Genomic DNA, 27047 nt, shown 5'->3' on the forward strand with positions numbered 1-27047 from the left:
CCAGCCTGAGGGTGGCAAGACTCATTTTCCAGATGAAAGCAGAAGGAGCTGGGAGCTGTGTGTGTGGTTGTGTAAGAAGAGGTGGGGGAGAGGGAGGTTGCATCAGTGTCTGGAGGCTCTAAGACTTTTTTTTTTTTTTTTTTTTTTTTTGCGGTACGCGAGCCTCTCTCTGTTGTGGCCTCTCCCGTTGCGGAGCACAGGCTCCGGACGCGCAGGCTCAGCGGCCATGGCTCACTGGCTCAGCCGCTCCGCGGCATGTGGGGTCTTCCCGGACCGGGGCACGAACCCGCGTCCCCTGCATCAGCAGGCGGACTCTCAACCACTGCGCCACCAGGGAAGCCCCAAGAGTCGTTTTTTTGATTGGTGTTCAAACAATATTAAAGCTTACCCTTATATAGGGTTTATGACATGTGGACCACTGATTTCAGTCTCGTGTATACTGTTGACCCTCCGGATCTGTGGATTCCTCCTCTGGGGGTACAAGTGGAGACGGTAAGAAACTTGAGCATTGCGGATATTGCGCCGAGGAGGAGGACTGTATGGTGATTTACATTAAATCGCTTTTGGGTTCGTTAACACCCAGCAACTCTGTGAAGCTGGCTCTACTATTTATCATTGGCTGAACTTTTGTTTCTTTTTTTTTTTCTTTTTTTAAAAACATTAATTAATTTTATTTTTGGCTGCGCTGAGTCTTCGTTGTTGTGCGTGGGCTTTCTCTAGTTGCGGCGAGCGGGGTCTACTCTTTGTTGTGGTGCGCGGGCTTCTTATTGCTGTGGCTTCTCTTGTTGCAGAGCACGGGCTCTGGGCGCGTGGGCTTCGGTAGTTGTGGCACTCGGGCTCAGCAGTTGTGGCTCGCGGGCTCCAGAGCACAGGCTCAGTAGTTGTGGCGCACGGGGCTTAGTTGCTCTGTGGCATGTGGAATCTTCCTGGACCAGGGCTCAAACCCGTGTCTCCTGCACTGGCAGGCGGATTCCTAACCACCGCACCACCAGGGAAGTCCTTGGCTGAACTTTAAAAAAAATGGTGGTAAAATACACATAACATAAAATTTGCCACCTTAACCAGTTTTAAGTGTACAGTTCAGTGATGTTAAGTATATTTACATTGTTGCACAACCAATCTCCACAGGCCTTATCATCTTGTAAAACTGAAACTGTGTCCTCATTTCACAATGACTCCCCATTTCCCCCCCACCCCAGACCCTAGAAAACCACAATTCTACTTTCTGTCTCTAATCAAATGAGTTTGACTACTCTAGGTACTTCACAGAAGTGGAATCATACATATTTTGTCTTTTTGTGACTGGCCTATGTCACTTAGCATAATGTCCTCAAGGTTCTATCATGTTGTAGCATGCATCGGAATTTCCTGTCGTTTTTTTTTTTTGGCTGTGCCACGCGGCATGCGGGATGTTAATTCCCAGACCAGGGATCGAAATGTGCTCCCTGCAGTGATATCGTGGAGTCCTAACAACTGGACCACCAGAGAATTCCCTTTCCTGTCTTTTTGAAGCTGAATGACATTCCACTGTATGTATAGACCACATTGTATTTATCCATTCCTTTGTGGGTGGACGTTTGGGTTGCTTCCGTCTTTCAGCTACTGTGAATAATGTTGCTATAAACATGGGTGTACAAATATCTCTCTGAGACCCTATTTGCAGTTCTTTTGGGTATATACCCATAGGGGGAATTGCTGGATCATATGGTAAATCCCTTGTTTAGTTTTCGGAGGAACCACCATACTTTATCTACAGCAGCTACTCCATTTTACTTTCCTACTAACAGTGCCCAAGGGTTCGTCAGCAGCATTTGAAAAAGAAGAAAACAGAGGTCCAGAGCAGTAAATGACTTGTTCAAAGGCACAGGGGTGTTGGTAGAGTCAAGATTCTAATCGTAGTTTCTTGGCTTTTTGAATGCTTGCTCTTAACCAAAATGCAAAACTTGGAGTATCAGGTACGGAAGCGCCCTGATGATCACTTTTGTTCACTGGGTCAGCCTAGCCCTATAGCCTTGTAGAGTGGAGACATTTCATGCCCCAAAGGAGCAGGACACAGAGTTCCATCATTTCTGATTCAGAATGAAGATTAGTCCTCCCTCCCTCCAGGCAGTTGGGAGCCACTCCGGTTTGATGTTTTCCCTGGGCTGGGCTACAGTCTGTCCCTCCCTGCAAATTCCATCTCATTCTGCCCCAACTCAGAGTTCCAGTTCAATTTCACTCTGCAAGCAATGAAAGAGAAAGCTTCAGGTTTCAGGATCCTTGGTGTAGAAATGCATGGAGTGTGAGCTTGTTGTGGAATCCAAGTTCCTGTGCCTGATGCACAGTGAGGCCAAACAAATGGAAACATTGGTGTTTGGAGCAGGGAAAGGTTTATTAATTGCGAGGGTGCCACCCTCTTGAGAAGGTGGGAGAAATAGGTTGATCTCAAATCCACCTTGCTGGCTGGCCGGGTTGCAAGGTTTCTAAAGAAAAGAAGAGGAAAGGGGAGGCCATCTTTGTGATTTTAGTTTCTGGATAAGATCTCAGTTGCAGACTTCCTGACGGCATTTTTGTGACTCAGTGGGTCATTGGTGATTGTGATTGATCTATGTGTTCCTGCAAAGCAAACTAGTACGTCAAGGTCCTGTGATCCCTTAACTTCTTTCTAGAAGAGAGCAAAAACAATGGTTGAGGCATTTTGTTATTTACTTAGAGCCTACGTGACAAGTTAAGAATTTCAAGCAGGTTGGTCCCTGCTGTTTTTTCCTTTAAGGCCACTGGTACTGCTTTCCCTTTGTTTCTGCATACCCTCACTTCCCTGACTAGTAAGTGCTGGAGTCTGCTCTTCGGAACTTGGGAAGACCTGGGAGACAGAATCCTTTCTTTACAAACCAATGAGGGGACACGAAGAAACTTTTGTATGAGGAGGGTCCTGCAGGGTCCTGCCTGAGTTCAATCCCCCTTTTCTTTGGTACTCCTCAATCCTGAGGGGAACAGGGTTGAGACAAGAAAGGGAATAAAGTTTTGGATGGAGAGGTGAATCATAAACTCAGCAGGGGAACTCGGTTTTACAGGGACTTGGTTTCATCGCGCTGGTCACCGAGCCCCTTAAACTGTCACTTCTCTCACATCAAGGAAGGGAGGGGATAAAGATGATAATAATAAATTTCCTTGTTTTATAGAAGAAAGGAGGACAAAGTGGTATATAGTTCATGCAAAATCAAACAAGCTACACATCACAGAGCTAGATTTGAACCAGCAGAGCTGGTTGATTTCTTTTCGTTTTTTAAATTTATTTTATTTATTTATTTTTCTTTTTTTAAAATTAATTTATTAAAAAAATTTTTGGCTGCGTTGGGTCTAAGTTACTGTGTGCAGCCTTTCTCTAGTTGCAGTGAGCGGGGGCTGCTCTTCGTTGTGGTGCGCGGGCTTCTCATTGCTGTGGCTTCTCTTGCTGCAGAGCACAGGCTCTAGGCGCGTGGGCTTCAGTAGTTGAGGCTCACCGGCTCTGGAGTGCAGGCTAAGTAGTTGTAGCCCATGGGCTTAGTTCCTCCGCGGCATGTGGGATCTTCCCGGATCAGGGCTCAAACCCATGTCCCCTGCATTGGCAGGTGGATTCTTAACCACTGCGCCAACAGGGAAGTCCAGTCTGCTGAGTCTTAATTGCCTTCAACTCAAAACAGTCCACATCCCCAAATGGCACATTTTGGGGATACATAATCTGTTCCCCCTGACTTCTCTTCGAGCAACTCTTCCAGTAACTTTGAAATACGTTAAAAGTCTTCTTTATGTTTGAAGAAACCAAAGCTCAGAGACAGAGAACTTGCCCAATGTGTACTTGACCATCTGCTCCCCATAACTCCATTGTTCTGTGGAATTGAACTCCCAGGGCCAGGGCTGGATGGACATTCTTGATGGCTTTGTGTCTTGCTTTCTCAGCAGATTGTAGCCTCCTCAACTATGTCTAAGATGCTGTGTCAGGATGTTTACCAATTTGGTCAGAAGCTGATCCGCAGGCGGCCTCTGGAGCCCAGGGAAGAGTCTGAGAGCCGCATGGCTCGTTGTCTGAACACCTTAGACCTGGTGGCCCTGGGCGTGGGCAGCACCTTGGGAGCTGGTGTGTACATCCTGGCTGGTGAAGTGGCCAAGGACAAAGCTGGGCCAGCGATTGTCATCTGCTTCCTGGTGGCCGCCCTGTCTTCTGTGTTGTCTGGGCTCTGCTATGCAGAGTTTGGGGCCCGGGTACCATGCTCCGGTTCTGCATATCTCTACAGCTATGTCACAGTGGGACAACTGTGTGCCTTCATTACCGGCTGGAACCTCATACTGTCCTATGTCATCGGTGAGATGATGGGAGTGGGAGGAAGGTGTGGGGCTTAATTAAGATCAGGAAATTAGGAGGTGGGATTTAGGTCTTGACTCATTCGTGAGAAATTTGTTATCCACCTTGTGGGGTGAAGTGGGTAATGGTGTCAGGAAACCCCCACAACTTCATTCTACTTTGCTCTATCCTATTTTCCTTAAATTACGGGGCCTAGAACAAAGAAGGAAAGCAAAGTGTAGGGAGTGGGTGAGAGGGAGGCATGTCCCACAGGCTCATCCCCTCACCATGTGGAAGTCTCTCCTCAGTTGTTGCCTTCATGTGAGTTTCCTTTGCTACTTGATTTAAAATTTCAAACCTCATCTCCCAGACTTTTCACTCCCACTTAACCTGTTTTCTTTTTCTTTTTTGCATAACATTGATCTCCTAACATTAAACAGTTGACCTATTTAGTGGATCATCTGGGTCTACTGTCCCCAGCCCATGAAAAGAAACTCTTAGAGATTAGGTATTTTGTGTGCGTCCCCCCACCTCTCCCAAATCCATCCCATGACGCGTGGTAGGGGTTCAGTTAATGTGTGTTAATAAATATTCCTTCTGCTGCTGCTGCAGGCACTGCCAGCGTGGCCCGGGCCTGGAGCTCCGCTTTTGACAGCCTGACTGGGAACCACATCTCTCACGTGTTACAGGGAGCTTTCTCTCTGCACGTGCCCTACTCCCTGGCCAAGTACCCAGACTTTTTTGCGCTGGGCTTGGTACTGCTGCTTACGGGTGAGACAGGGTTCAGTGATAGGATGGGAAGAGTGGGGTGTGGGGGGAGAGCTGGGGTGGGAAAGGCTTGGGATGGAAGAATGGTGCGGGGATTATGACTGGGAAGAGGGGTCTGTGGTATGAGAGACAGGAAGGCAAGACGTAGACCGTTGTTTCCCACTGTTGGCACCACTGACAATTGGGGCTGGATCATTCTTTGGTGTGTGGGGCTGTCCTGTGGAGTTTTTTTTTTGGCCGCACCGCGTGGCATTGCGGGATCTTAGTTCCCCAACCAGGAGTCAGACTTGTGCCCCCTGCAGTGGAAGCGTAGAGTCCTAACCACTGGACCTCCAGGGAAGTCCGAGGTTTTTTTTGGTGGTGGTTTTTTTTTTTTTTTTAAATCATTGTCGGATGTTGAGTAACATCCCTGGCCTTTATGTACTAAATACCAGGGTCGCCCACCCTCCAAATTGTGTCAATCACAGTGTCTCCAGACATTGCTAAAAGTCCCCTGGGGGCCAAAATCACCCCAGGGGAGAATCATTTATTTAGACCAGTGAGTTTCTTCCTTTGTACTGAGATCAAAGATTTTTTTTTTTTAATTGACAGGAAATTCGTATAGCATAAAATTAACCATTTTGTTATTTCCCCAGCTTTACTGACATATAATTGATACACATTGTATAAGTTTAAGGTGTACAGTGTGATGATTTGATAGACCTGTCTACTGTGCGATGACTGTCACAATAAGAAATTAACCATCTGAAAGTGTACGATTACGTGGCACTTAGTACGTTCACAATGTTGTGTCACCATCACCTCCCTCTAGTTCCAAACATTTCCATCACCCCAAAAGGAAATCCCATCCCCGCTGAGCACCCGCTGCCCAATACCCCAGCCCCTGGCAACCACGAGTCTGCCTTCTGTGTCTATGAATTTGGTTATCTTGCACGTTTCCTATTCCACCTTTCCCACAGGAGTGCTGGCTCTGGGAGCTCGCGAGTCGGCCCTGGTTAACAAAGTGTTCACAGGCTTGAACCTTTCGGTTCTCAGCTTCATGGTCATCTCTGGCTTCGTCAAGGGAGATCTGCACAACTGGCAACTCACAGAACAGGACTACAAATTGAACACATCTGGATCCAATGACACCTCTAGGTTAGGAGGGTGTCCTGGACCATAGTAATGCTGGTGGGGGCACGTGTGCAGAGCTGGGAATACGGTGGGGACTAAAGAGATCTGGGCTGAAGGATCCAGGCGATGGGGTCCTCCTGGAGCCCAGAACTTGCGGTATTAACCAAAAAGTCCAGTACAGATGGCTGAACACAGCTCCCCCACATTCTTTCTTGCTCCTTCTCTCACCATAGATTGGGCCCTCTGGGTTCTGGAGGGTTTGTGCCTTTTGGCTTCGACGGGATTTTCCAAGGAGCAGCTACCTGTTTCTATGCATTTGTTGGTTTTGATGCCATTGCCACTACAGGTAACGTGGTCATTGTGTGTCCCATCAGGGGTTTGGGCACAGATAAGGCTGCCCTTGGGCATAGGGGTTTCTTTTGGAGGTTCAAGAGGAAAGTGAATTTTAAAAAAATTAATTAATTAATTAATTAATGGTTGCGTTGGGTCTTCGTTGCTGAGTGCGGGCTTTCTCTAGCTGCGGTGAGCCGGGGCTACTCCTCTTTGCGGTGCGCGGGCTTCTCATTGCGGTGGCTTCTCTTACTGGGAGTACAGGCTCTAGGCGTGTGGGCTCAGTAGTTGTGGCTCGCGGGCTTAGTTGCTCCGTGGCATGTGGGATCTTCCCGGACCAGGGCTCGAACCCGTGTTCCCTGCACTGGCAGGTGGATTCTTAACCACTGCGTCACCAGGGAAGTCCGGAAAGGGGATTTTGTATTTCATCACAGTGTGTTTTCCTGGCCCAATGCTTCCTCCCATCCTGCAGGGGAAGAAGCCCGAAATCCTCAGCGATCCATCCCCTTGGGCATTGTGATCTCGCTCTGCATCTGCTTTTTGGCATATGCTGGTGTCTCGGCGGCACTCACCCTCATGGTGCCCTACTACCAGATTCATCCTGACAGCCCCTTGCCACACGCTTTCCTCCATGTCGGCTGGGCCCCTGCCAGATATGTCGTGGCTGTTGGCACCCTCTGTGCTCTTACGTCCAGGTCAGTGTCAGAGCTTTCTCCCCATCTACTGTCAGATGCTCAGGTATGCCAGCCCTTGGGATTGAGAGACGAGAGGGAAAGACACCTTACCCCACGTGGACTAGGGAGCAGACACCCCAGTCTGTCCTGCTTATCCACGTCCTCACACATGTTCCCATTTTCTCTTCTAGCCTCCTGGGTGCCATGTTCCCTATGCCTCGTGTCATCTACTCAATGGCAGATGACGGGCTCCTGTTCCGGGGACTTGCCCAGATCCATGCCCGTACACGCACCCCCATCATGGCCACCTTGGCTTCTGGAACTCTTGCAGGTAAATAAACAGTGCCCATTCCTTCTTTGATCAGTTTTCTTAACTTGGATATTTCTACTGGATTTTCACTCCCTCTCCACCTTGTTTGTGCCCTCGTTCTAGGGGTCATGGCATTACTTTTCGAGCTCAGCGATCTCGTGGACCTCATGTCAATCGGAACCCTGCTGGCTTATTCCCTGGTGTCTTTTTCTGTTCTTGTCCTCAGGTGAGACTACGCTACACCTTGGCTGGGGGTCTTTGACTCGTGGGGATTGAAGGGGAGATCATCGTCGTTTGCCTTCATGCTGCCTTCTAAACGTCCCGCTAGGCTTAAGTTGGGCGAGAGGTGGATTAGACCGCTTGACGCTGGATGAGTAGGGGCTGCTGTTCATATTGACTTAATACCTCTAATTCAGGTACCAACCAGACCAGAATTTAAGCGAGATTGAGAAAACAGAGAAAGAAACTGAGATGAAGCCTGTAGTTGAAGAAAGCCCTTTGGAATCTGTACCTGAAGCAGGAACCTCAAAGATTCTCAAGAGTCTGTGTGACCCTCTCCACACCATCCCCACCCTGAAATCTGGCCAGATTATCTATGGAAGTGCCTCACTCCTTGGTGAGCAGGGGGATTGCTCTTTGGTGGTCTTCTGAAATGGACAGGATAGGACGGGAGTGTGTATATTGGCAGTTGAGGCATCTTGGAGATAGGATGGCCCTTCGTGAGGTGGGCAGTTCTGGGAAGGGGCGTGACCCAAGGTCTTGAGCTATTTGACTTCCGGAGTTGAACCTGTTCTCCTCCACCCTGACCCTTGCAGTTCTCCTGCTGACGACCCTGAGCCTGATACTGGCCCAGTGGCCCAGCCACGTGTTCTCTGGAGACCCCGTGTATACGACAGCAGCTGTGCTGCTGTTACTGCTCACCACCGGGCTCACTGTCATCATTTGGAGGCAGCCCCAGAGCCCCACTCCCCTTCACTTCAAGGTAGGTGACCTTACGTGCCCACCTGTCCACCTGAGTGAGTGAAGTCTGTCTGCATGCTTCGAGACCTAAACATCCTTTGCCGGACCAGGGAAGAAGGGGAGTTATTAAAACTCAGGGACCCCTCCCTGATGCACACTCAGTGCTTTCCATGCCCACCTGCAGTAGGCACTGAACACACAGCCTGAGTAGGACTGAAGTCTTCTCGGCCGTGTGGGGTAGAGGCCTGCCTTTCAGACGCCTGTGGTGTGTCCAGGGAATGGCTGACTTTGCCCGCAGGTCCCTGCGTTGCCTCTTCTCCCGCTCATGAGCATCTTTGTGAACGTTTACTTGATGATGCAGATGACCTCTGGGACTTGGGCCCAGTTTGCTGTCTGGATGGTGATTGGTAAGTGGCTTTCTGGGATTAAAAGGCCTCTTGAGTGGCTGAACCCAATCCTCTTTCTACTACCTCTCCCCGCAGACTGTGTCAGACACCATAGTAGCAGGCCTGTTGGGCATTTGTAAGCGGGGAGAGCACCTACTTTTCCTTCTCATTGTCTTATTTCTCTACTAGGATTTGTCATCTACTTTGGATATGGCATCCGACACAGCTTGGAGAAGAATAATCAACAGCCACCAGCCTCCAACTCCCAGACTTTTGACAAAAACATCCCTGGGGCTGAATCACCTTAACCACAGCAATAGACGCTGTGTGGAATCCCAACGTGCACTGGAGGTATCTTCTGGTTCAAGGGGCACTTTGAGGCTCTATGGAGTGTGAAGGTGGGATGAATTTACAGCCCTATATTTAATGCCAGTGGACAAAATGACTTCTATGTTGTATAATTTTTAAGTAACCGTTTCAAAGCATTATATATACATATACATATATATACACACACACACACACTCAGAAAAGTGCATGCTTCATACCTGTGCAGCAAGATGAATTTTCACAAAGAAAGTACACGGTATCCAGAAACCAGAGAAAAAATAAAATATTAACCTGCATGTAAGAAGTATCTTCTTGTGCCTTTTTCCAGCAAAAACACATAGATTTGCCACACGGGAAGAAAACATAGGTAACTATATATTGTGTCAAGAGTTGCACTGTATTTATTTACTTTTTTTGTGGTATGATTCTCCATTTTATTAATCTTCTTTAATGATATTCAATAACTTTTTTTTTTTTTTTTTTTTTGCGGTACGTGGGCCTTTCGCTGTTGTGGCCTCTCCCGTTGCGGAGCACAGGCGCTGGACGCGCAGGCCCAGCGACCATGGCTCATGGGCCCAGCCGCTCCGCGGCATGTGGGATCTTCCCGGACCGGGGCACGAACCCGTGTACCCTGCATCGGCAGGCGGACTCCCAACCACTGCGCCACCAGGGAAGCCCCAATAACTCTTTGTTATTATTTCCAAAGAGCTGAGTGGAAATTATTCCTAAATATTTTAAAATTTTGATGCCGTTGTATTATTATTTCTTTGGTTGCACCACACAGCTTGCGGGATCTCAGTTCCCAGAACAGGGATGGAACCTGGGTCACAGGTTCCCGAAATCCTAACCATTAGGCCACCAGGGAACTCCCAATGCTGTTATAATTTTTTCTCTCCTTTTTGTTACTGGTGAAATGAAAAACAATTTTGTGTGTTTATTTAAAACTTTCTTTAAAAAACTAAATATATACAATTTTTAATTTACAGTCATACCTCAGTAAAGCTGGAATACAAATAGGGAAATTGGATGACTTTATCATATTCATCATTTATTTTTAAGATAACATCATACAGTGATTCTTAAACTTATTGGATTTTTGATACCTCCATATTTCCACTGGGATATTTTAATACACATCTGCTGTCTTCACACATTACTCGTTTTTTAAAAAATGAGCTATAGTTGATTTACAATATTAGTTTCAGGTGTACCACACAGTGATGTAATATTTTATAGATTATATTCCATTTAAAGTAATTATATATAATGGCTTTATTTTCCTGTGCTGTACAATATATCCTGTAGCTTATTTTATACATAGTAGTTTGTATCTCTTAATCCCTCACCCCTATTTGCCCTAACCCTTCTCTCTCCCCACTGGTAACCACTAGTTTGTTCTCTTTATCTGTGAATCTGTTTCTCTTTCGCACACATTCGTTTATTTTTTAGATTCCACACGTGATATTACGCAGTATTTGTTTTTCTCTGACTTATTTCACGAAGTATAATAACCTCCAGGTCCATCCTGTTGCAAATGGAGAACTTTTTTTTTTTTTATGGCTGAGTAGTATTCTATTGTATTTATACACCACACCTTTTTTATCCATTCATCTGTTGACAGACACTTGGGTTGCTTCTGTATCTTTTCTATTGTAAATAGACATGCTGCGAACATTAATGCTGTGAACATTGGGGTGAATGTATCTTTTTGAGTTAGTGTTTTTTGCTTTTTTCAGATATATAACCAGGAGTGGAATTGCTGGGTCATATGGTAGTTCTCTTTTTACTTTTTGGGAAACCTCCATACTGTTTTCCATAGCAGCTGCACCAACTTCAGTAGACATTCGCTTCCCATCTTCGGTGCCTCATCTCTTCTGTTTACCTGCAGGCTTGAAGCACAACTGTACTCTCTTTGTCTTCCATGTCCACAGAGGTCCTGCCTGTGGGCCAGTCTGGTTAATTCCAGCTAAGACTTCTGTCAAAGTATTTAAATACTCTTAATTTTTTCCATTATTTGAAATTTCACAGTTGGCTAGGTCACTCATTACATAATAATTTAAAAAAATTTTAAAAAATATTTATTTGGCTGCATCGGGTTTTAGTTGTGGCATGTGGGATCTTTTGTTGTGGTGGGTGGGCTCTTTGTTGCAGCGCGTGGGCTCTCTAGTTGTGGTGCAAGGGCTCTAGAGTGCACAGGCTCAGTAGTTGCAGCACGCAGGCTAAGTCGCCTTGTGGCATGTGGGATCTTAGTTCCCCGACCAGGGATCAAACCCGAGGCCCCTGATTGGAAGGTGGATTCTTGACCACTAGACCACCAGGGAATTCCCTACCCAATAATTTAAAGAATATGAATTCTGTCTAGCAAAAGATGGCCTGTTCCTCCCGGATAACCACGTATAACCTAGATGTGGAAGTTTTCAATGGATTTGTGCATGAGTTTTGCTTCATACGGATACTGGAATAATCCCCACACCCTGCCAAAAGAAAAACGAAAAACAAAATAACACAGCCAGTCAACAATGTAATTTTCGCTAAGGAGCTCCTGAGAATAAGAGGAGGTTCTTTGGGAAAGGTGATATGTGTCTATGGAAAACTTTCTTTTAAGTGATTAAAAAAAAAATTTTTTTTTTTTTTTTTTTTTTGGGCCGTGCTGCAGGGCTTGTGGGATCATGGTTTCCCGACTAGGGATTGAACCTGGGCCCTTGGCAGTGAAAGTGCAGAGTCCTAACCACTGGACTGCCAGGGAATTCCATTTTTTTTTTTTTTTTTTTTTTTTAGGTAAGAAGTGGATTTATTTAGAGAGAAACACACTTCCCAGACAGACTGTGGGTCATCTTGGAAGGTGAGAGAGGCGTCAGGGGTACGGGGTTGTCGGTTTTTATAGGGGTGGGTAATTTCATAGGCTGAGTGGGAGGAGTATTCCAGCTATTTTGGGGAAGGGGTGGGGATTTCCAGGAATTGGGCCACTGCCCACTTTTTGATCCTTATCAGTGTTGGAGCTGTCACGGTGCCTGTGGTTACATCATTTAGCTTGCTGATGTGTTACAGTGAGGGTATACTGTATACTGAGGCTCAAGGTCTAGTGGAAGTTGATTTGTCTACTATCTTGGGGCGATTTGGTTCTAGTCAGTTTATGTCATGTCCTCGGGCTATGTCATTCTTTCAAAGGTTATGCCCTGCCCCTTCCCCTCCTATTTCATTCCCCTCTCAGATTTTACTCCCTATTCTTATGGGAAGCAGAGGGTTGATGGTCATCTGTAACTGCTTCAAGGCTGAGTAGGGACAATGACCCTTCCTGTCAGGGAGTAAAAATCTCTGGATGCCTGATCTAGGGGCCCAGGGGCAGGACAGCTCCTTGTTTTAAGTCAGTATGGGCTGGAATCCTCACATAGCCATACATCTTGATGTGGAACTGCTGTAACTGCTTCCATAGCCTTTCTATGATCTCCTTGATGATGAAGCACTTTTTCTAACAGCATTAGAGCACAAAAATATCTATCTATAAATGACGAGAGATTTTAGATGCTATCCCTTCCCAGGCAGTCTCCCAACCAGGTGTTAGAGTGCCCAAAAAGTTGTCTCAAAGAAACGGCACAGAATGTGTCCCCAGTGGTGTTGACGATGAGAGGGAGCTGGTCTAGCTTATCACTGTCCCTTCGTGGCTTGCCAGCTGAAACCGTGGAACTCAGATTTGGGACTTGAACCCACGCACTGGGAATTGAACCCAGCCAAAACCCAGACTGGGACTTGAACCCAAGGTCTTTATATATTTATTTTTTTTGCGGTACGCGGGCCTCTCACTGTTGTGGCCTCTCCCGTTGCGGAGCACAGGCTCCGGACGCGCAGGCTCAGCGGCTATGGCTCACGGGCCCAGCCGCTCCGCGGCATGTGGGATCTTCCCGGACCAGGGCACGAACCCGCGTCCCCTGCATCGGCAGGCGGACTCTCAACAACTGCGCCACCAGGGGAGCCCCCAAGATCTGTAAATTGAGATCACACACCTGGTCTCAGGACTTAGTGAAGTTCAGGTTCTTGATGTCTCATCACAGAAAGAATTCAGTGAGAGACAAAGTGATAGGTAAGAAGTGGATTTATTTAGAGAGAAACACACTCCACAGACAGAGTGTGGGCCGTCTCAGAAGGCGAGAGAGGCCCTGAAAAATTTTAATTAATGCCGTAAAATAGTATATTCTTTTAAGTGGGAATGTTGAGTCAAAGACATGCACGTTTAAAATGTTGCCAAATTTCAGAAGAAACAAATACGACATCCACACAGGTAATTAAAGTATTCCTGGTATCACATTAAACAAGGAAAAAGAAACAGACAGTGTTACTTTATTCAGTTCAGGATATCCAAAATGTTATCATTTAAACGTATCATGTAAAACTCACTAATGCGATATCTGACCTTTTTTACTTCTGAACAGTCTTCAAATCTCAGTGTGTATTTTACACTTACTTTACCACCTGGCCACGCTTCAAGTGCTCAAGATTGTGTGTGGCTGTTGGTTACCAAACTGGATAATGCTGACCTAGAATCTTTTCCCAAGCTTACCTGTTGGTTCAGTGCAGCAGTCAGGTAAACTCTGGTCCGTAGCTCAAATCTTTTGACTGTGGCCCTGATTCTGTTTGGTTTAGAGGCTGAGTGGTTTTTATTCTTAAAAGGTTGTAAAAAAAAATAAGAATAAAAATAAAGAGGAACATGTGGTCCAGAGCATATGTGGCCTGCAAAACCTAAAATGTTTATTATTTGGCCCTCAACAGAAAAACTCTGGCGAGCCCTGGTCTGGTGTAACCGAAGGCACATGTTTATTCTATTTATTTGCAATGTCAATGCGTTCAAGTTGCTTTGCTTTTGTGATGTTTCACTTTAGCCACACATACCTAGAAGAGACTGGAAGCATCTCTAGTGACCTTTGACTTCTCTTTGCATAGCTTTTTCCCCCCTTGGTCAATCTAGCTAAAGCTTTGCTCATTTTGTTCATCTTCTCAAAGAACCAACGTCTGGTTCTGCTGATTCTTCGTATCATTAAAAAAATTCTCTATTTCACTTTTCTGTACTCTAATCCCTGTTATTTTCTGCCTTCTGTTGCTTTTGGTTTTGTTTGTTCTTTTTTTTAGCTTCTTACCATGTAGAGTTAGTTTATTGATTTGAGGTCTTTCTTCTTTTTCAATGTAGGCATTTCCTGCCATAAACTGTCTTCTGAGCGTGCCTTTCACTGCATCCTGTAAGTTGTGGTTTGTTTTGATTTTCACTCCTATGTATTCTCTAATTTCCCTTATGATTTCTTCTTTCACCCATCTGTTGCTTAAGAGTGTGTGGTTTAATTTCCATATAGTATTCTTGTTTTCCTTCTGTTGATTTCTAGTTTCATTACATTGTGGTCAGGTTTCAATCTGTGCTTTTAATCTTTTCAATTTGTTGAGATTATTTTGTGGCCTAACATAGGGTCTATCCTGGAGGATGTTCTATATGTGTTCTGTTGTTGGTGGAATGGTCTGTATATGTCTGGCATCCCTCTCCCCAAATATGTTCCACGTTCCCTCATTCCCTCCCTGCCGAGAATCCAAATCCTTAACCTAACCCTAACACTAAGGTATACGTAACCCAAGGACAGAGTAACTTGAATTGAAATGTAACCCCAACCCTGAGATAAAGCAAACATAAGGCCTACGTCAACCTGATTCTGAACCCTCTGTCGGCCTTCATAAGGCACTCCTCTGGGCTCTAACCACACTGGCATCCCCCGTGCCACAGTTCTCCCACTGGCTGTAGCACCCACCCTAGATCTCCCAGGCCACATTCATGGATAGCATTCAAGTTCTCCAGCTCTCAGAGGCTCCCCTCCTGGACTCTCTCCTTTTCTGCAGTCTCCCAGGACCTGTCTGAGATCAAGCCCCTCCCTCCTAATGCACCAGGCCCTCCCATGGCCATCAGCCCCACCCCTAGCTTTTCAAACTCACTCCCATGGGCTCTAGTCCTTTCCCACCCATACTCTTAGATTCCCCACCATGGGCTCAAGTCCCTTCTCCAAGACAACCCACTTTCTTCACTCTAGGACTGACCCTCTTAAGACAGCTCAGGTCCCTCCAGAGTCTGCTCCCTGAGCTCTCTCAAGGACTTGATCCTGGGCCCTGGCCCCTTCCCCAGGGCAAATCCACCTGCCTCCCTTGAGTATCACCTTCCCATCCCTGTTGCGGAACTCCAGGATTTGGAGAGGTCCAGTGCTGATTCTGTTCCTTCTTTTTTATAAATTTATTTATTATTTATTTATGTTTGGCTGCATTGGGTCTTCGTTGCTGTGCGCAGGCTTTCTCTAGTTGCGACAAGCGGGGGCTACTCTTCATTGTGATGCGTGGGCTTCTCATTGCGGTGGCTTCTCTTGTTGCAGAACATGGGCTCTAGGCACATGGACTTCAGTAGTTGTGGCACGCGGGCTTCAGTAGTTGTCACTCACAGGCTTAGTTGCTCCGCTGCATGTGGGATCTTCCCGGACCAGGGCTCGAACCCATGTCCCCCGCATTGGCAGGAGGATTCTTAACCACTGTGCCACCAGGGAAGCCGCTGTTCCTTCTTGAACAGGCCATGTTTGAACAAAGACACTGGCTTATAGGCAATTTTAACGTCAGCCATGCTGGTGCGTGTCTAGTGACATCACGTGATTATCTTACTTTGCATATCCTTGAGTGATGACATTTAACACATCTGCACTTACTTATTTGCCATTTGGTGATCTTAAGTGCTTATGTAAGTCTCCCTCCACCTTTTAATTGATTTGTTGTTTTACTGTTGACTTGAAGGATTCTTTTTATCCTTTGTGAATCCTTTGTCAGGTTTATGTAAATATCTTCTCCCAGTCTTCTTGCTTTTTCACCACCTTCATGGTGTCGTTTGATGATAAGAACTTTGTACTTTTGATGAAGTCCAACTTAATAACTTTTTATTTTTTGTTTAATGTCTTCTGTACACTAAGAAATGCTGCCTACCCCAATGCTGTGACAATAATCTCCTAAATTTTCTATTTTTTTTTTTTGGCCGCGCCGCACGGCTTGTGGGATCTCAGTTCCCCAACCAGCGGTCAAACCTGTGCCCCCTGCAGTGGAAGCACGGAGTCTTAACCACTGGACCACCAGGGAATTCCCCATATTTTCTTCTAGAAGTTTGATAGTCTTTTCTCAGCTCACTGCACCCGCAGGGTGTCTTCTTGTAAAAATTCACTAATAGCAATGTTAATGGTAATGAGAACAACAAAAACAGCTAATATTTATTGAGCTTACACAACATTTCAGATACACGTTCAAGGAGCTTACATGTACCAAACTCATTTTATCACCACAACAGCAGTATTCGGTAGGTGTGATTATCGCCATTTCACAGATAATGCACAGAGAGTAATAGCTAGTTTTCTCAGTGCCTCACAGGGAGTAAAGAGGTGGGATGGTGATGGAAACAGGTAGCGGTATGTACCACGAGAAAAGCCCTCCCACATATGCTCCATTAGCAGAGTTTTACCTTAGAACAAATCTGAAATACGACAGAGATGAAATGGTATTGGAAGGTTTCTATGCATTCAGGAAACTAACCTATCCAGTAGAAAATAGTCTACAACTGAGTATGTTGTGATCGATAAGAAAGTGATTTCTCCAATACTCCAAATTCACCTCTCATATGACTTCTGATATTCTATAAGCAGAAGAGGGACCAGTGAAGGCTTTCTTGCGTTAAGTCTTATCATGGATTTTCCTCTTGTCGTGGAAGAAATGAATGTTGAATAGAGGCCTCTGTGTGCTCTTTGTACCCAAAAGGTTTCTCAACAGCATGAATTCTCTGATGTTCTGGAGGATGGTCTACACGTTTACATGCCTTTCCACATTCCTTACACTCAGAGGGTTTCTCACCAGTATGAATTTTCTGATGCTGTGTAAGTTGATGGCCGTGACTGAAGGCCTTCCCACATTCTTTACACTCGTAGGGTTTCTCCCCTGTATGAATTCGCTCATGTTTGACAAGGCTTGACCCATAAATAAAGGCCTTTCCACATTCCTTACATTTGTAAGGCGTTTCACCAGTGTGGATTCTCTCATGCTGAGTAAGGTGATAGCCACAGTTAAAGGCCTTCCCACATTCTGTACATTTATATGGCTTCTCACCCGTATGAATTCTCTCGTGTTTCACGAGACTCGAACCCCAGCGGAAGGCCTTCCCACATTCCTTACACTCATGAGGTTTCTCACCAGTGTGAATTTTCTGATGCTGAGTGAGATAATTGACGCGAGTAAAGGCCTTCCCACATTCTTGGCACTCATAGGGCTTCTCCCCGGTGTGAATTCTCTTATGTTGAACGAGGCTGGAACCACAAATGAAGGCTTTCCCACAGTCCTTACATTCGTAGGGTTTTTCACCACTGTGGATTCTCTTATGCTGAATTAGTTTATACACGCGGCTAAAGGTCTTCCCACAGTCTTTGCATTCATAGTCTTTCTCACCGGTGTGAAATCTCTGATGCTGAGTGAGCTCATCACCGCGTCTGAAGGCCTTCCCACAGTCTTTACATTCATAGGGCTTCTCACCCGTATGAATTCTCTTATGAATAACGAGGCTTGAACCCCACCGAAACGCCTTCCCGCAGTCCTTACATTCATAAGGTTTCTCACCAGTGTGAATTTTTTGATGTTGAGTAAGTTGATTACCCCAACGGAAGGCCTTTTTACATTCTTTACATTCGTAGGGTTTCTCACCAGTGTGAATTTTCTGATGTTGAGTAAGTTGATAGCCTCGGCTAAAGGCCTTCCCACATTCCTTACATTCATAGGAATTTTCCCTGTTATGAAGTCTCTGATGTGGTCGGACAGAGGTATTTTCTCTGCAAGTGGGAGTTTTCCCACAGTTGATTTGATTGATATATCCCTCTTGTGGGGCCTGTGGTCCTTCAAACTCACCTTCACATATCCAGTCAAGGCCAAGGGATTTACTTTTTCTATTTGAGTTCTGTTTGGAAAAATTTATCTCGTAAGTGCCCTTCTGTGTAGGTAGACTCTTGGTCTCATATGGTGATTCCAAATCTGAAAAAAACAAAACGAACAAAAACCCCCAAAAACCCCAACATATTTTGTTTCTTTTTAAGAAAACAAAAACAAACCTAATCATAAACTAAAACCTTCTCTAACAGAAATAAAACTCCTCCAGTGGGAAAAATGTGAATCACCTAGGGCTCTTATTAAGATCTAGATTCCACGTCTAGCATCACAATACTTAATGAGGAAACACTGGAGACATCCCTGCTAAAATCAAAAAAGGCACTTACTATCAGCGCTACTGTTTCCTACCAGCTGAAACAATTAAGCAAAAAAAAAAATTAGAGGGACAAATCTCAAAAATGAAGATGAAAAAGTACAATTTATAGATGTGATGACAAACCTGGAAAACCAAGAAAATCAAATCTAGAACTATTGTAGGAAAATAAAAAGATACAGTTGGATAGTTGTGTATACACACAAAAACACAAGTAATATCATTAAAAGTAATTCTGGATACAAAGATCCAACATTCAAAAGATGTGTGTAGAATTAAATTTAATAATAAAAATTATGAAACAGGAGGAAATGTTTAGAAAAATCTGAGCATTAATAAGGATGCTAGGGGCTTCCCTGGTGGCGCAGTGGTTGAGAGTCCGCCTGCCGATGCAGGGGACACGGGTTCGTGCCCCAGTCCGGGAAGATCCCACATGCCGCGGAGCGGCTGGGCCTGTGAGCCATGGCTGCTGAGTCTGCGCGTCCGGAGGCTGCGCTCCGCAACAGGAGAGGCCACAGCAGTGAGAGGCCCGCGTACCGCCAAAAAAAAAAGGATGCTAACTCAAGGGACTGTAAAACATGTTTAAATTCATGAGTTCGTTCAGATACTAAAACATGTTAAATGGCCAACTTTGGAGCATGCTAGGAAACCAGCCCTTTGTTATTAAAAACTGATAGTTTTTTTTCTTTAAAGAACAAAGTTTTCATCTTTCTTATCCAATATGAGCAGTTCCACTACACAACCAATTAGCAGGTGGGTCAGTTTCTCTTCAAAGAATTATTTATAGTGAATAAATGAAGAGGCAATGATAGAATACCACCATTTTGAACCCCCAATGAAATACTGAATCTAGGTACTGAGTGTCAGTGACTGCTAACACAGCATCAAAAGAGACATAAGCAGATATTGCTTCGTGATGGAAGAACAGAGAACCCAGGAAGCAGTATCACCAAAAAACAGATACAAAGGAAAAAAGCACATGAAGCTAGGATAACAACCAACTTTCAGAAACTGAATGGCACAGGGTCCTGTTTTCTACGCCCTTGCTACTCAGTAGGGGTGAAACATGAGAAGGAAAACAAATTGAGACGGGAATGGGGTGAAGATAAAGTTCAAGGTGGTGACTTCTTCCTCAGAGGCCTTGGGCCTGAGACCTTTGTAGGGAGCTCTGCAAACACCTCAGGGGTGCAGCTGCCCCCATGCCCAGCTGGGCCGCTTGTGGTAATGATGGCTTTCCCGAGCCGGGCTGGCTGTCGCTCTCCTCTGCACCACTTTAGTGTCTTTTCTCCTCAACTATCGAAGCTCTCTCCCTTGCTTCCATAAGACAATTGTGTCTGGTTTAGAAATGAGATGTCTTGCTTTCAAAAACAGAAATGCCACATGATGTGAACTTAGGAGAAAACTGTTGGCTTAAGGTTTTTTGATTGCACTTTAGTCAAATTTGTGTAACAACCTAAAACTGACTTCAGGAAAAGAGAAAGGCCTGGAGGACAAACAGGAAACCAGATGGGTAGGGAAAAGGGCTATTTTCTTCTATTCTATTTTACATTTACTTCATTTTTTAAAACAGTTAAAAAAATTTATTTATTTTTATGTTTATTTTTTGGTCTTGTGTCGAGGCTTGCAGGATCTTAGGTCCCCGACCAGGAATTGAACCCAGGCCCACAGCAGTGACAGTGCCGAGTCCTAACCACTGGACCGCCAGGGAATTCCCGAAAAGGTCTTTATTTAAACTTCTGGAGGCAAGCAGAACCGGGCAGTTGAGAGTACGGATTCTGGGGCCAGAATTCTTAGGTTCCAGGTTTGCTTCTGCTTCCTTGATTAAGTCACTTTGTGCCCTAGTATACTCATCTACGAATTAGACGTAATAATTTCCTAGCTCATGAACTTGTGAGAACGGAATGAAACGTATTTGTACATATACATACACACCAGGCTCAGAATGTTTTCTGGTGCAGAGCAAGCACAGTATTTATTAGCCATTAATATTATGGCTGTTATTTTGCTAATAGAAAAACAAGAAATTTCCTTACATATTTATCATCCAATATTTAACTCAGAATTCATAGATTATAACTTTCGACCTCACTTCGGGTACAATGTGTAGGGAATGCAATATGCTCAGTGTGGTTTTACAGATTCTGTTCATTCATCCCACCTCTACCTCAAACATAGTCTGGTTTGCCAGAGAAAATCAAGTCACTGTGTAGAGCCATTTCCCCTAAAGGTGGGTCCCCAAAGTACCATCGACAGCAATTTGGGTGTAAACATAGGCTCACAGCATGAAGCCTGGTTTCTTTGAAGATGGTCATGAAATAAAATAAATACGTTTATTCTAATAAATTAAATAACTCTAATCAGTCCTTTGGCCAGTAAGGAAGAGAGGTAATTACAGGAGGGGCCAGACAGAGATGGGAAGATCACTGATGGATGAGGAGGTGAAGGTGCATGCGTAACGCCCATTTCCAACTGCACAAAGCTCAAAACATCCCTTGGGTGCAGGAAGAAAGAAATTCAACTAGTATCTTGAAAGGTGGTCCTGAAAGGAGAGAGCTGACTGTGCAGGGAGCAGAGTCCAGATTATCTGAGGCAGGCAACTTACCCAGCGAGACCAAGTTACTGTAGTTCTCCAACATCACGTCCCAGTACAGGTCTCTCTGCGTAGAGTCCAGACATGCCCACTCCTCCTGAGAGAAGTCTATGGCTACATCGGAGAATGTCACCAAACCCTGGAAACGCAAACCCACACGTCTCTGATGAAACGAAAGCACAGAGTTTCCAGATGGAGGAGGGGGGAGGAAGGGCTCCGCTCTGTGCAGGGGTGGATACAGCGAGTAGATTAAAAGCCTGTGATATGGGGAGGGATCAGTGAGGACACGACGGTGGCTGCTTCCACTGTTCCAATTACTCCTGCTGCAGGGGAAACCACCTACACCCTGGGGAATTCTTTTTTTTAAAAATTTTTTATATATTTTATTATATTATTATTATTATTTTTTGCAGTACACCTGCCTCTCGCTGTTGTGGCCTCTCCCGTTGCGGAGTACAGGCTCCGGACGCACAGGCTCAGCGGCCATGGCTCACGGGCCCAGCTGCTCCACAGCACGTGGGATCTTCCTGGACCGGGGCACGAACCCGTGTCCCCTGCATCGGCAGGCGGACTCTCAACCACTGCGCCACCAGGGAAGCCCTTTATTTATTTTATTCTTGGCTGTGTTGGGTCTTTGTTGCTGTGCGCAGGCTCTCCTCTGGTTGCGGCGAGCGGGGGCTACTCTTCGTTGCGGTGCGCGGGCTTCTCATTGCAGTGGCTTCTCGTTGCAGAGCACGGGCTCAGTAGTTGTGGCGCACGGGCTTCGTTGCTCCACAGCATGTGGGATCTTCCCGGACCAGGGCTCGAACCCGTGTCCCCTGCCTTGGCAGGCGGATTCTTAACCACTGCGCCAGCAGGGAAGCCCCTGGGGAATTCTTAATCATGCCAACCTGTCAGGAAATGGACAAGCCAATTCCAGTTTTCCTCTGTTGCATAAGCACACAGCTTGCTAACGGGCCTGTCTCACGAATTTTCAGCAAGCATGGATTCTTACAGCATCCTTTTCTCCTTAAGGAGAAAGAAAAAAATGTCTGGGGTTTACTTCCCAAATGTAATATAAGATCTTTTATCTTAGAAAATCGGGTTTGCATGTTTGAATGTTTTCAAGTCTCAGGTTCATCATTTTGCCAGGTTATCTTTTAAGCAGTCCACCTTTGTAATGACAAAAGCATTTTTTTATTCCATCATAGAGAAGGATTAGATTTAATTATGATAGTTACACACTTAGGTTGAGCAAAATGTCTAAAGTTTCCCCAATTCCAGGAGTATATAATCATTACTCTTGTATGAAATGACCTTCTTACCTGTTACCATCCGCTAGCCTTGCCTTTTCTTTGTTCCTGATTTAGAGGAAACTGGTATCAAATGATTCAGGAGCATACAGACAGGTCTGTGCAAAACAAAATTTATCTCCCGGGTCCCCTGGCAGGAACATGATCTCTGAGTCCACAGCTCTACGCAATTCTAAAAGCTTCGTAAAGTGTGAGCTTTCACTACACACTAAGACTGAGACCAAAGAATATGAATGTTCCCTCTTATCTGCCTGGGAAAAAGATCAGTGGAGATGAGTGAGGAATTCTAGTTTTCTCGTGTGGTCAAATGGGACCAATGTCTCCAACTCATCAAATCGTAGACTGGACTCAACTATTTCTCCAAAGGTAGTTTCTGCTTCCACTGTTCCAATTACTCTTGACAAAAAAGTGAGTACATAAGAGATACTGAGTAACTAGCTCAAGGGTTAAGTGAGCATTAGTCACAGAGGCGGGCAATAGGCTATATGGCGTTATTATTCACTGGAACAGGGAGAGCTGGGAAGTAGGTACTTGGATGGGACTCACTTGGGCAGGAGCCTTCATGATATTTCAAAGAAGTATCCACAGGACCTAAATATCACAATTCAAGAAGGAAAGAGAAAAACATACTTACGTGGGCCATGGTTTTAGAATTCAAGACCTGATCGGTCCTCTTGGGGTCTCCTTTACTGAAGACACAAAATCCAGAGAAGCCAGATCTAGACAAGGAAAAAGAGGCATTAAAATAAGTGCACCTTGGTCCCCAAATGACTTAATACAACCTTTTCACTCCTCCATCTTTTCTTCCAAAGAATGCTCATCTTCTTCCCCCACAAGGCCCCCCACATAAACACAGCACATCTGAAGATGGATTCTGGAAAAAAACAAAACAAGTTTTCCCTGAAACCCCAGGAAAGCCAGCTGCACAGACAGGACAGAGGAACTTTTATTTTTTGTCTTGAAGTCAGATCCAGAAATTTCAGTGGGAGGATTCCTGGCCGGCTCCCTGATGGGGGAATATGGATTAAGAATTTGGCTTTGGGGCTTCCCTGGTGGCGCAGTGGTTGAGAGTCCGCCTGCTGATGCAGGGGACGCGGGTTCGTGCCCCGGTCCGGGAAGATCCCACATGCCACAGAGTGGCTGGGCCCGTGAGCCATGGCCGCTGAGCCTGCACGTCCGGAGCCTGTGCTCCGCAACGGGAGAGGCCACAACAGTGAGAGGCCCGTGTACCGCAAAAAAAAAAAAAAAAAAGAAAGAAATACACCTTAAGATAGTCCCAAATTTTAAAAAAAAATTAACAAAGAAAAGGACTACAGTTATGAGGGGGCAGGTATGTTGCAGCCATTAAGTGAACTTTGAATAGACAGGTCTGTGGTAGGCAAAAGAACAGTCTCCCAAAGATGTCCACGTCCTAATCCTGGAACCTGTGAATATGTTACATTACACAGCAAAAGGGAGTTAGGTTGCAAAGGGACTTAAAGTCCTGAATCATCTGACCTTAAAATAGGGAGATTATCCTGAATTATGCCAGGTGGGCCCCGTGTAATCACGAGGGTCTTCAAAAGTGAGTAAGGGGGATGAAAGAGGAGAGAAAGATGTGAGGACAGAAGCAGAGTCAGAGTGACAAGGGTCTAGTACTTGGGGTTTTGAAATATGCAGTCGTCACTCAGGGGGACACAGTCTTTGAAAAAAAGGAATAACTTTACAGTGGAGGAAACTGACAAACACTACCTAAGCCAGATGATCAAGTTCAACCTCACCAATCACAAATCTTGTTGATAGTAGGTGTTCTTGCTATGATGTGATGAAAGTGGTAATTTACTGCTGTGATCTTCCACCCCCAAACCCATAAACCCAGTCTAATCATGAGGAAAACATCGCATTCCAATAGAGGGTCATCCTACAAAATACCTGACCAGTACCACTTAAAAATGTCACAGTCGTCAGAAACAATGGAAGTCAGAAATGGGCACAGCCAAGAGGACCTTAACGAAACATGACAACGAAATGTAATGTGGTATCCTGGACGGGATCCTGGAACATATGAAAACCGTTATGTAAAAAGTAAGGAAATCTGAATAAAGCAAAGACATCAGTTAATGATAATGGTTCAGAACTGAGTTGTTAATAATAGAAGAAACTGGGTGCAGGGTACCTGGGAATTCTCTGTATTATCTTTGCAATTTTTCTTTAAATCTAAGACCATTCTAAAAAATAAAATCTATGAAAGAAGAACAATATGCAACCACACGTAGCCCACAAAGCATGAAATATTTAATATGTGACCCTTTAGAGAAAAAGTTTGCCAAACCCTGCTCTGGATCCAAAACTTGTAATCAGCATCAAACCATACTGCTTCTCACAGTTCATACAAAGATATAACCGAAACATATGGACACTGTCAGACCTCAAATAAGACCTGGCTAATACAACAAATTTCTATTTATTGATTACTGGAAAAAAAAAATCCTTGCCTTTGATGACAAAGACCTTTGCTCAAACCCCACCCTTAAAAGCCTCGCAGGGGGCTTCCCTGGTGGTGCAGTGGTTAGGAGTCTGCCTGCCGATGCAGGGGACGTGGGTTCGTGCCCCGGTCCGGGAGGATCCCGCGTGCCGCGGAGTGGCCGCTGGGCCTGCGCATCCGGAGCCTGTGCTCCGCAACGGGAGAGGCCACAACAGTGAGAGGCCCGCGTACTGCAAAAAAAAAAAAAGCGCCTCACAAAACTGGTAACTTTGTCATTAACTGACTAAAACAATCAAACCTTCTCTTTTCTTACTGTGCTCTGAAAGTCAGCCCTGTGGAAAAGACCAAGATATCTAGCCTTTGATTCCACCTAAAAATTTAATATCCTCCTTAGCAAATCACACACTAAAAGTGCTAACAGTAACCTCCCAGTAGTATTCCTCGATCCTAGCGGAGCCTTGGAAGACCACACAGGAGGATGTGAACAATTTGCTTATTGAATATGTGAGTACTCATTGAGACGGTTGGTCAATGGGGAATGCACATTCACGACTCTTGTCACACCTCTTGGGAAGAAATTACTGGGTCAAGTCACTATTAAAAAGGACATTTCGGGGCAAGGAAAGCAAATATTCTTAAGCGCTATAGACACAAATCATTTACTGAACAAGAAGGTAACTCATCTGAACCTTGATTTCAAGATCTGTGATGATGATTCTTTCTCCTTGGGATGCTTTTTCTGGAGGACAGCTGGCCTGGAGGAAAGAGAGGTCAGAATGAGACATTAGGACTTTTCTGGAGCACAGACTACATCCGAAAATGCCCTCTGAGGCCACACCTGCTCCCATGTCTTATCTAAAACCAATCAGAAATAAGAGGGCACCCACATCTGAGTATTTCAGAGATTCGTGGAAACTAGACTCTAGGAATTGGGGTACCCCCACCTCCTAGGTCAGGGACCTCTCCTTTCCAAAAAAGAATCTTATTCCGGAGGCCCTTCCATTCCGTCATTCAGGTAGCCTGAATTTTAGATGGAGAGCACCTCTAGCTCCAAAGCTGCCATCTCATAACCATGTCTGTGCCATTCTTGTCATTTTCACTACAGCATTCAGGCTCTGATTTTCCTTTGGGGCCACTGTGCCCAAACAAGTACCCACATGGTTGGAACGTGAAGGGAGAGGAAGCAGCAGAGACATCAGAGCTACACACTCAATCCGGGGCCACACACCCAAGAACAGTCCTGCACCTGTCACAGCTGAACAATCACATACACCTAGGCTCTGTCACACTGGCTGACGCCCACGCCAGAGACATGGTACACGGCTGCGCCAACCCCACAGAAATGCAACGGCACATCTCATAGCCTCGGGGACACATCTGGGCCCCGCCACCCCCGCAGAGCCCACACGCATGTAACTCACACAGAGCACAGTGGAGGAGTCACAGCCCGGCCGCGTCACCGCTACAGATGCTCACACGCACAGGACGCACACAAACCGCGAGGAGCCGCGTCTCGTCCCCCCGCCACACACACTCACTCGCAAGTGCGTCACAAACACAGGGACCGGGCCTGTCTCCCTCACCGACGCCCACCCGCACATCTCAGTCTGCAGACATGGCCGAGCCCCTGATCACACACACAGACATACACACAGGCACACGCTCGCACTTCCTCCGCAGCGCTCCCGAAGCCAGAGGCCGAGGCTCCGTTTCGGGCCTCTTCTTCTCCCTCATCGCCATCGCTCGCCGTATTCCGCTCTGTTTTCCTCATGGGATGCTAATTACTCACCGCTTGGGGCCCAACAACCGACGGCGTCGGGAGGGAGCGCCGGCGTTGAGGTTACCTCCGGACAGGGTCACCGGCAAACCAAAGCTTCAATAAAGATCGTTCTGGCAGAAAGCACATCTCCCAGCATGCAACTCCCCGAGCGGCTAATGGGGCTGTGCCCCAGAGCCCTCTGGGAAACGTAGTCCATAAACCCGGGAATCCGCGGAGCTGAAAACGCACGGCCTCTCTTTCCCAGCATGCAACTCCACAACGGCACTAATAGAGCTGTGCCTCAGAGACTTCTGGGAAATGTAGTTCGCACCTTGGGTAATACACAGGCCTTCGGAAGGCTTCTCGCCCTGCCTATAGAGGAGCTGTGACTTGGGAGGGAGCATATTTCAGAGTCGCAGAATTTGTAAATGCTGGGAGACCTACCAGCCGTTCAGATTTCTTTTCTTTTTAAAATTATT

At 45.8% G+C, this 27047-nt stretch overlaps 2 protein-coding genes across 3 annotated transcripts; one reads left to right on the top strand and one right to left on the bottom strand.

Moving 5' to 3' along the window:
• The first annotated feature begins 408 nt into the window (after nucleotides 1-408).
• Nucleotides 409-9236, top strand: LOC137214802 (cationic amino acid transporter 3-like). Its single transcript, XM_067719071.1, has 12 exons — nucleotides 409-492; nucleotides 3922-4321; nucleotides 4913-5071; nucleotides 6028-6205; nucleotides 6415-6527; nucleotides 6984-7206; nucleotides 7377-7516; nucleotides 7619-7721; nucleotides 7912-8111; nucleotides 8311-8477; nucleotides 8754-8862; nucleotides 9031-9236. The coding sequence occupies exons 1-12, from the start codon at nucleotides 409-411 to the stop codon at nucleotides 9147-9149; spliced, it is 1995 nt and encodes a 664-aa protein (XP_067575172.1). The 3' UTR covers nucleotides 9150-9236.
• Nucleotides 9237-16401: 7165 nt separating this feature from the next.
• Nucleotides 16402-26715, bottom strand: ZNF331 (zinc finger protein 331). Of its 2 annotated transcripts, none has more exons than XM_067719120.1 (5): nucleotides 26654-26715; nucleotides 25499-25564; nucleotides 22980-23064; nucleotides 21066-21192; nucleotides 16402-18234 (listed from the first exon to the last, which is right to left on the bottom strand). In XM_067719120.1, exons 1-5 carry the CDS (start codon nucleotides 26713-26715, stop codon nucleotides 16904-16906), a joined length of 1671 nt encoding a protein of 556 aa, XP_067575221.1. In that variant the 3' UTR covers nucleotides 16402-16903. The 2 variants fall into 2 exon arrangements, with proteins under 2 accessions (XP_067575221.1, XP_067575220.1); XM_067719119.1 differs by having other exon boundaries at nucleotides 26599-26676.
• Nucleotides 26716-27047: the final 332 nt, after the last annotated feature.

This window comes from Pseudorca crassidens, chromosome 20 (genome assembly GCF_039906515.1).
Source record: "Pseudorca crassidens isolate mPseCra1 chromosome 20, mPseCra1.hap1, whole genome shotgun sequence".
In the NCBI taxonomy this organism is placed as follows: domain Eukaryota; kingdom Metazoa; phylum Chordata; class Mammalia; order Artiodactyla; family Delphinidae; genus Pseudorca; species Pseudorca crassidens.

Excerpts from the sequence above, each read along its gene's own strand:
- LOC137214802 (XM_067719071.1), top strand. The coding sequence starts at position 409 with ATGTGGACCACTGATTTCAGTCTCGTGTATACTGTTGACCCTCCGGAT. Across the intron at positions 6,206-6,414 it reads GGATCCAATGACACCTCTAG|ATTGGGCCCTCTGGGTTCTG; the intron begins GTTAGGAGGGTG and ends CTCTCACCATAG. Across the intron at positions 7,722-7,911 it reads TTTTCTGTTCTTGTCCTCAG|GTACCAACCAGACCAGAATT; the intron begins GTGAGACTACGC and ends CCTCTAATTCAG.
- ZNF331 (XM_067719120.1), bottom strand. The coding sequence starts at position 26,715 with ATGTGCTTTCTGCCAGAACGATCTTTATTGAAGCTTTGGTTTGCCGGT. Across the intron at positions 21,193-22,979 it reads ATTCTAAAACCATGGCCCAC|GGTTTGGTGACATTCTCCGA; the intron begins GTAAGTATGTTT and ends TTGCGTTTCCAG. Across the intron at positions 18,235-21,065 it reads CAGTAACTTGGTCTCGCTGG|ATTTGGAATCACCATATGAG; the intron begins GTAAGTTGCCTG and ends TGTTTTTTTCAG.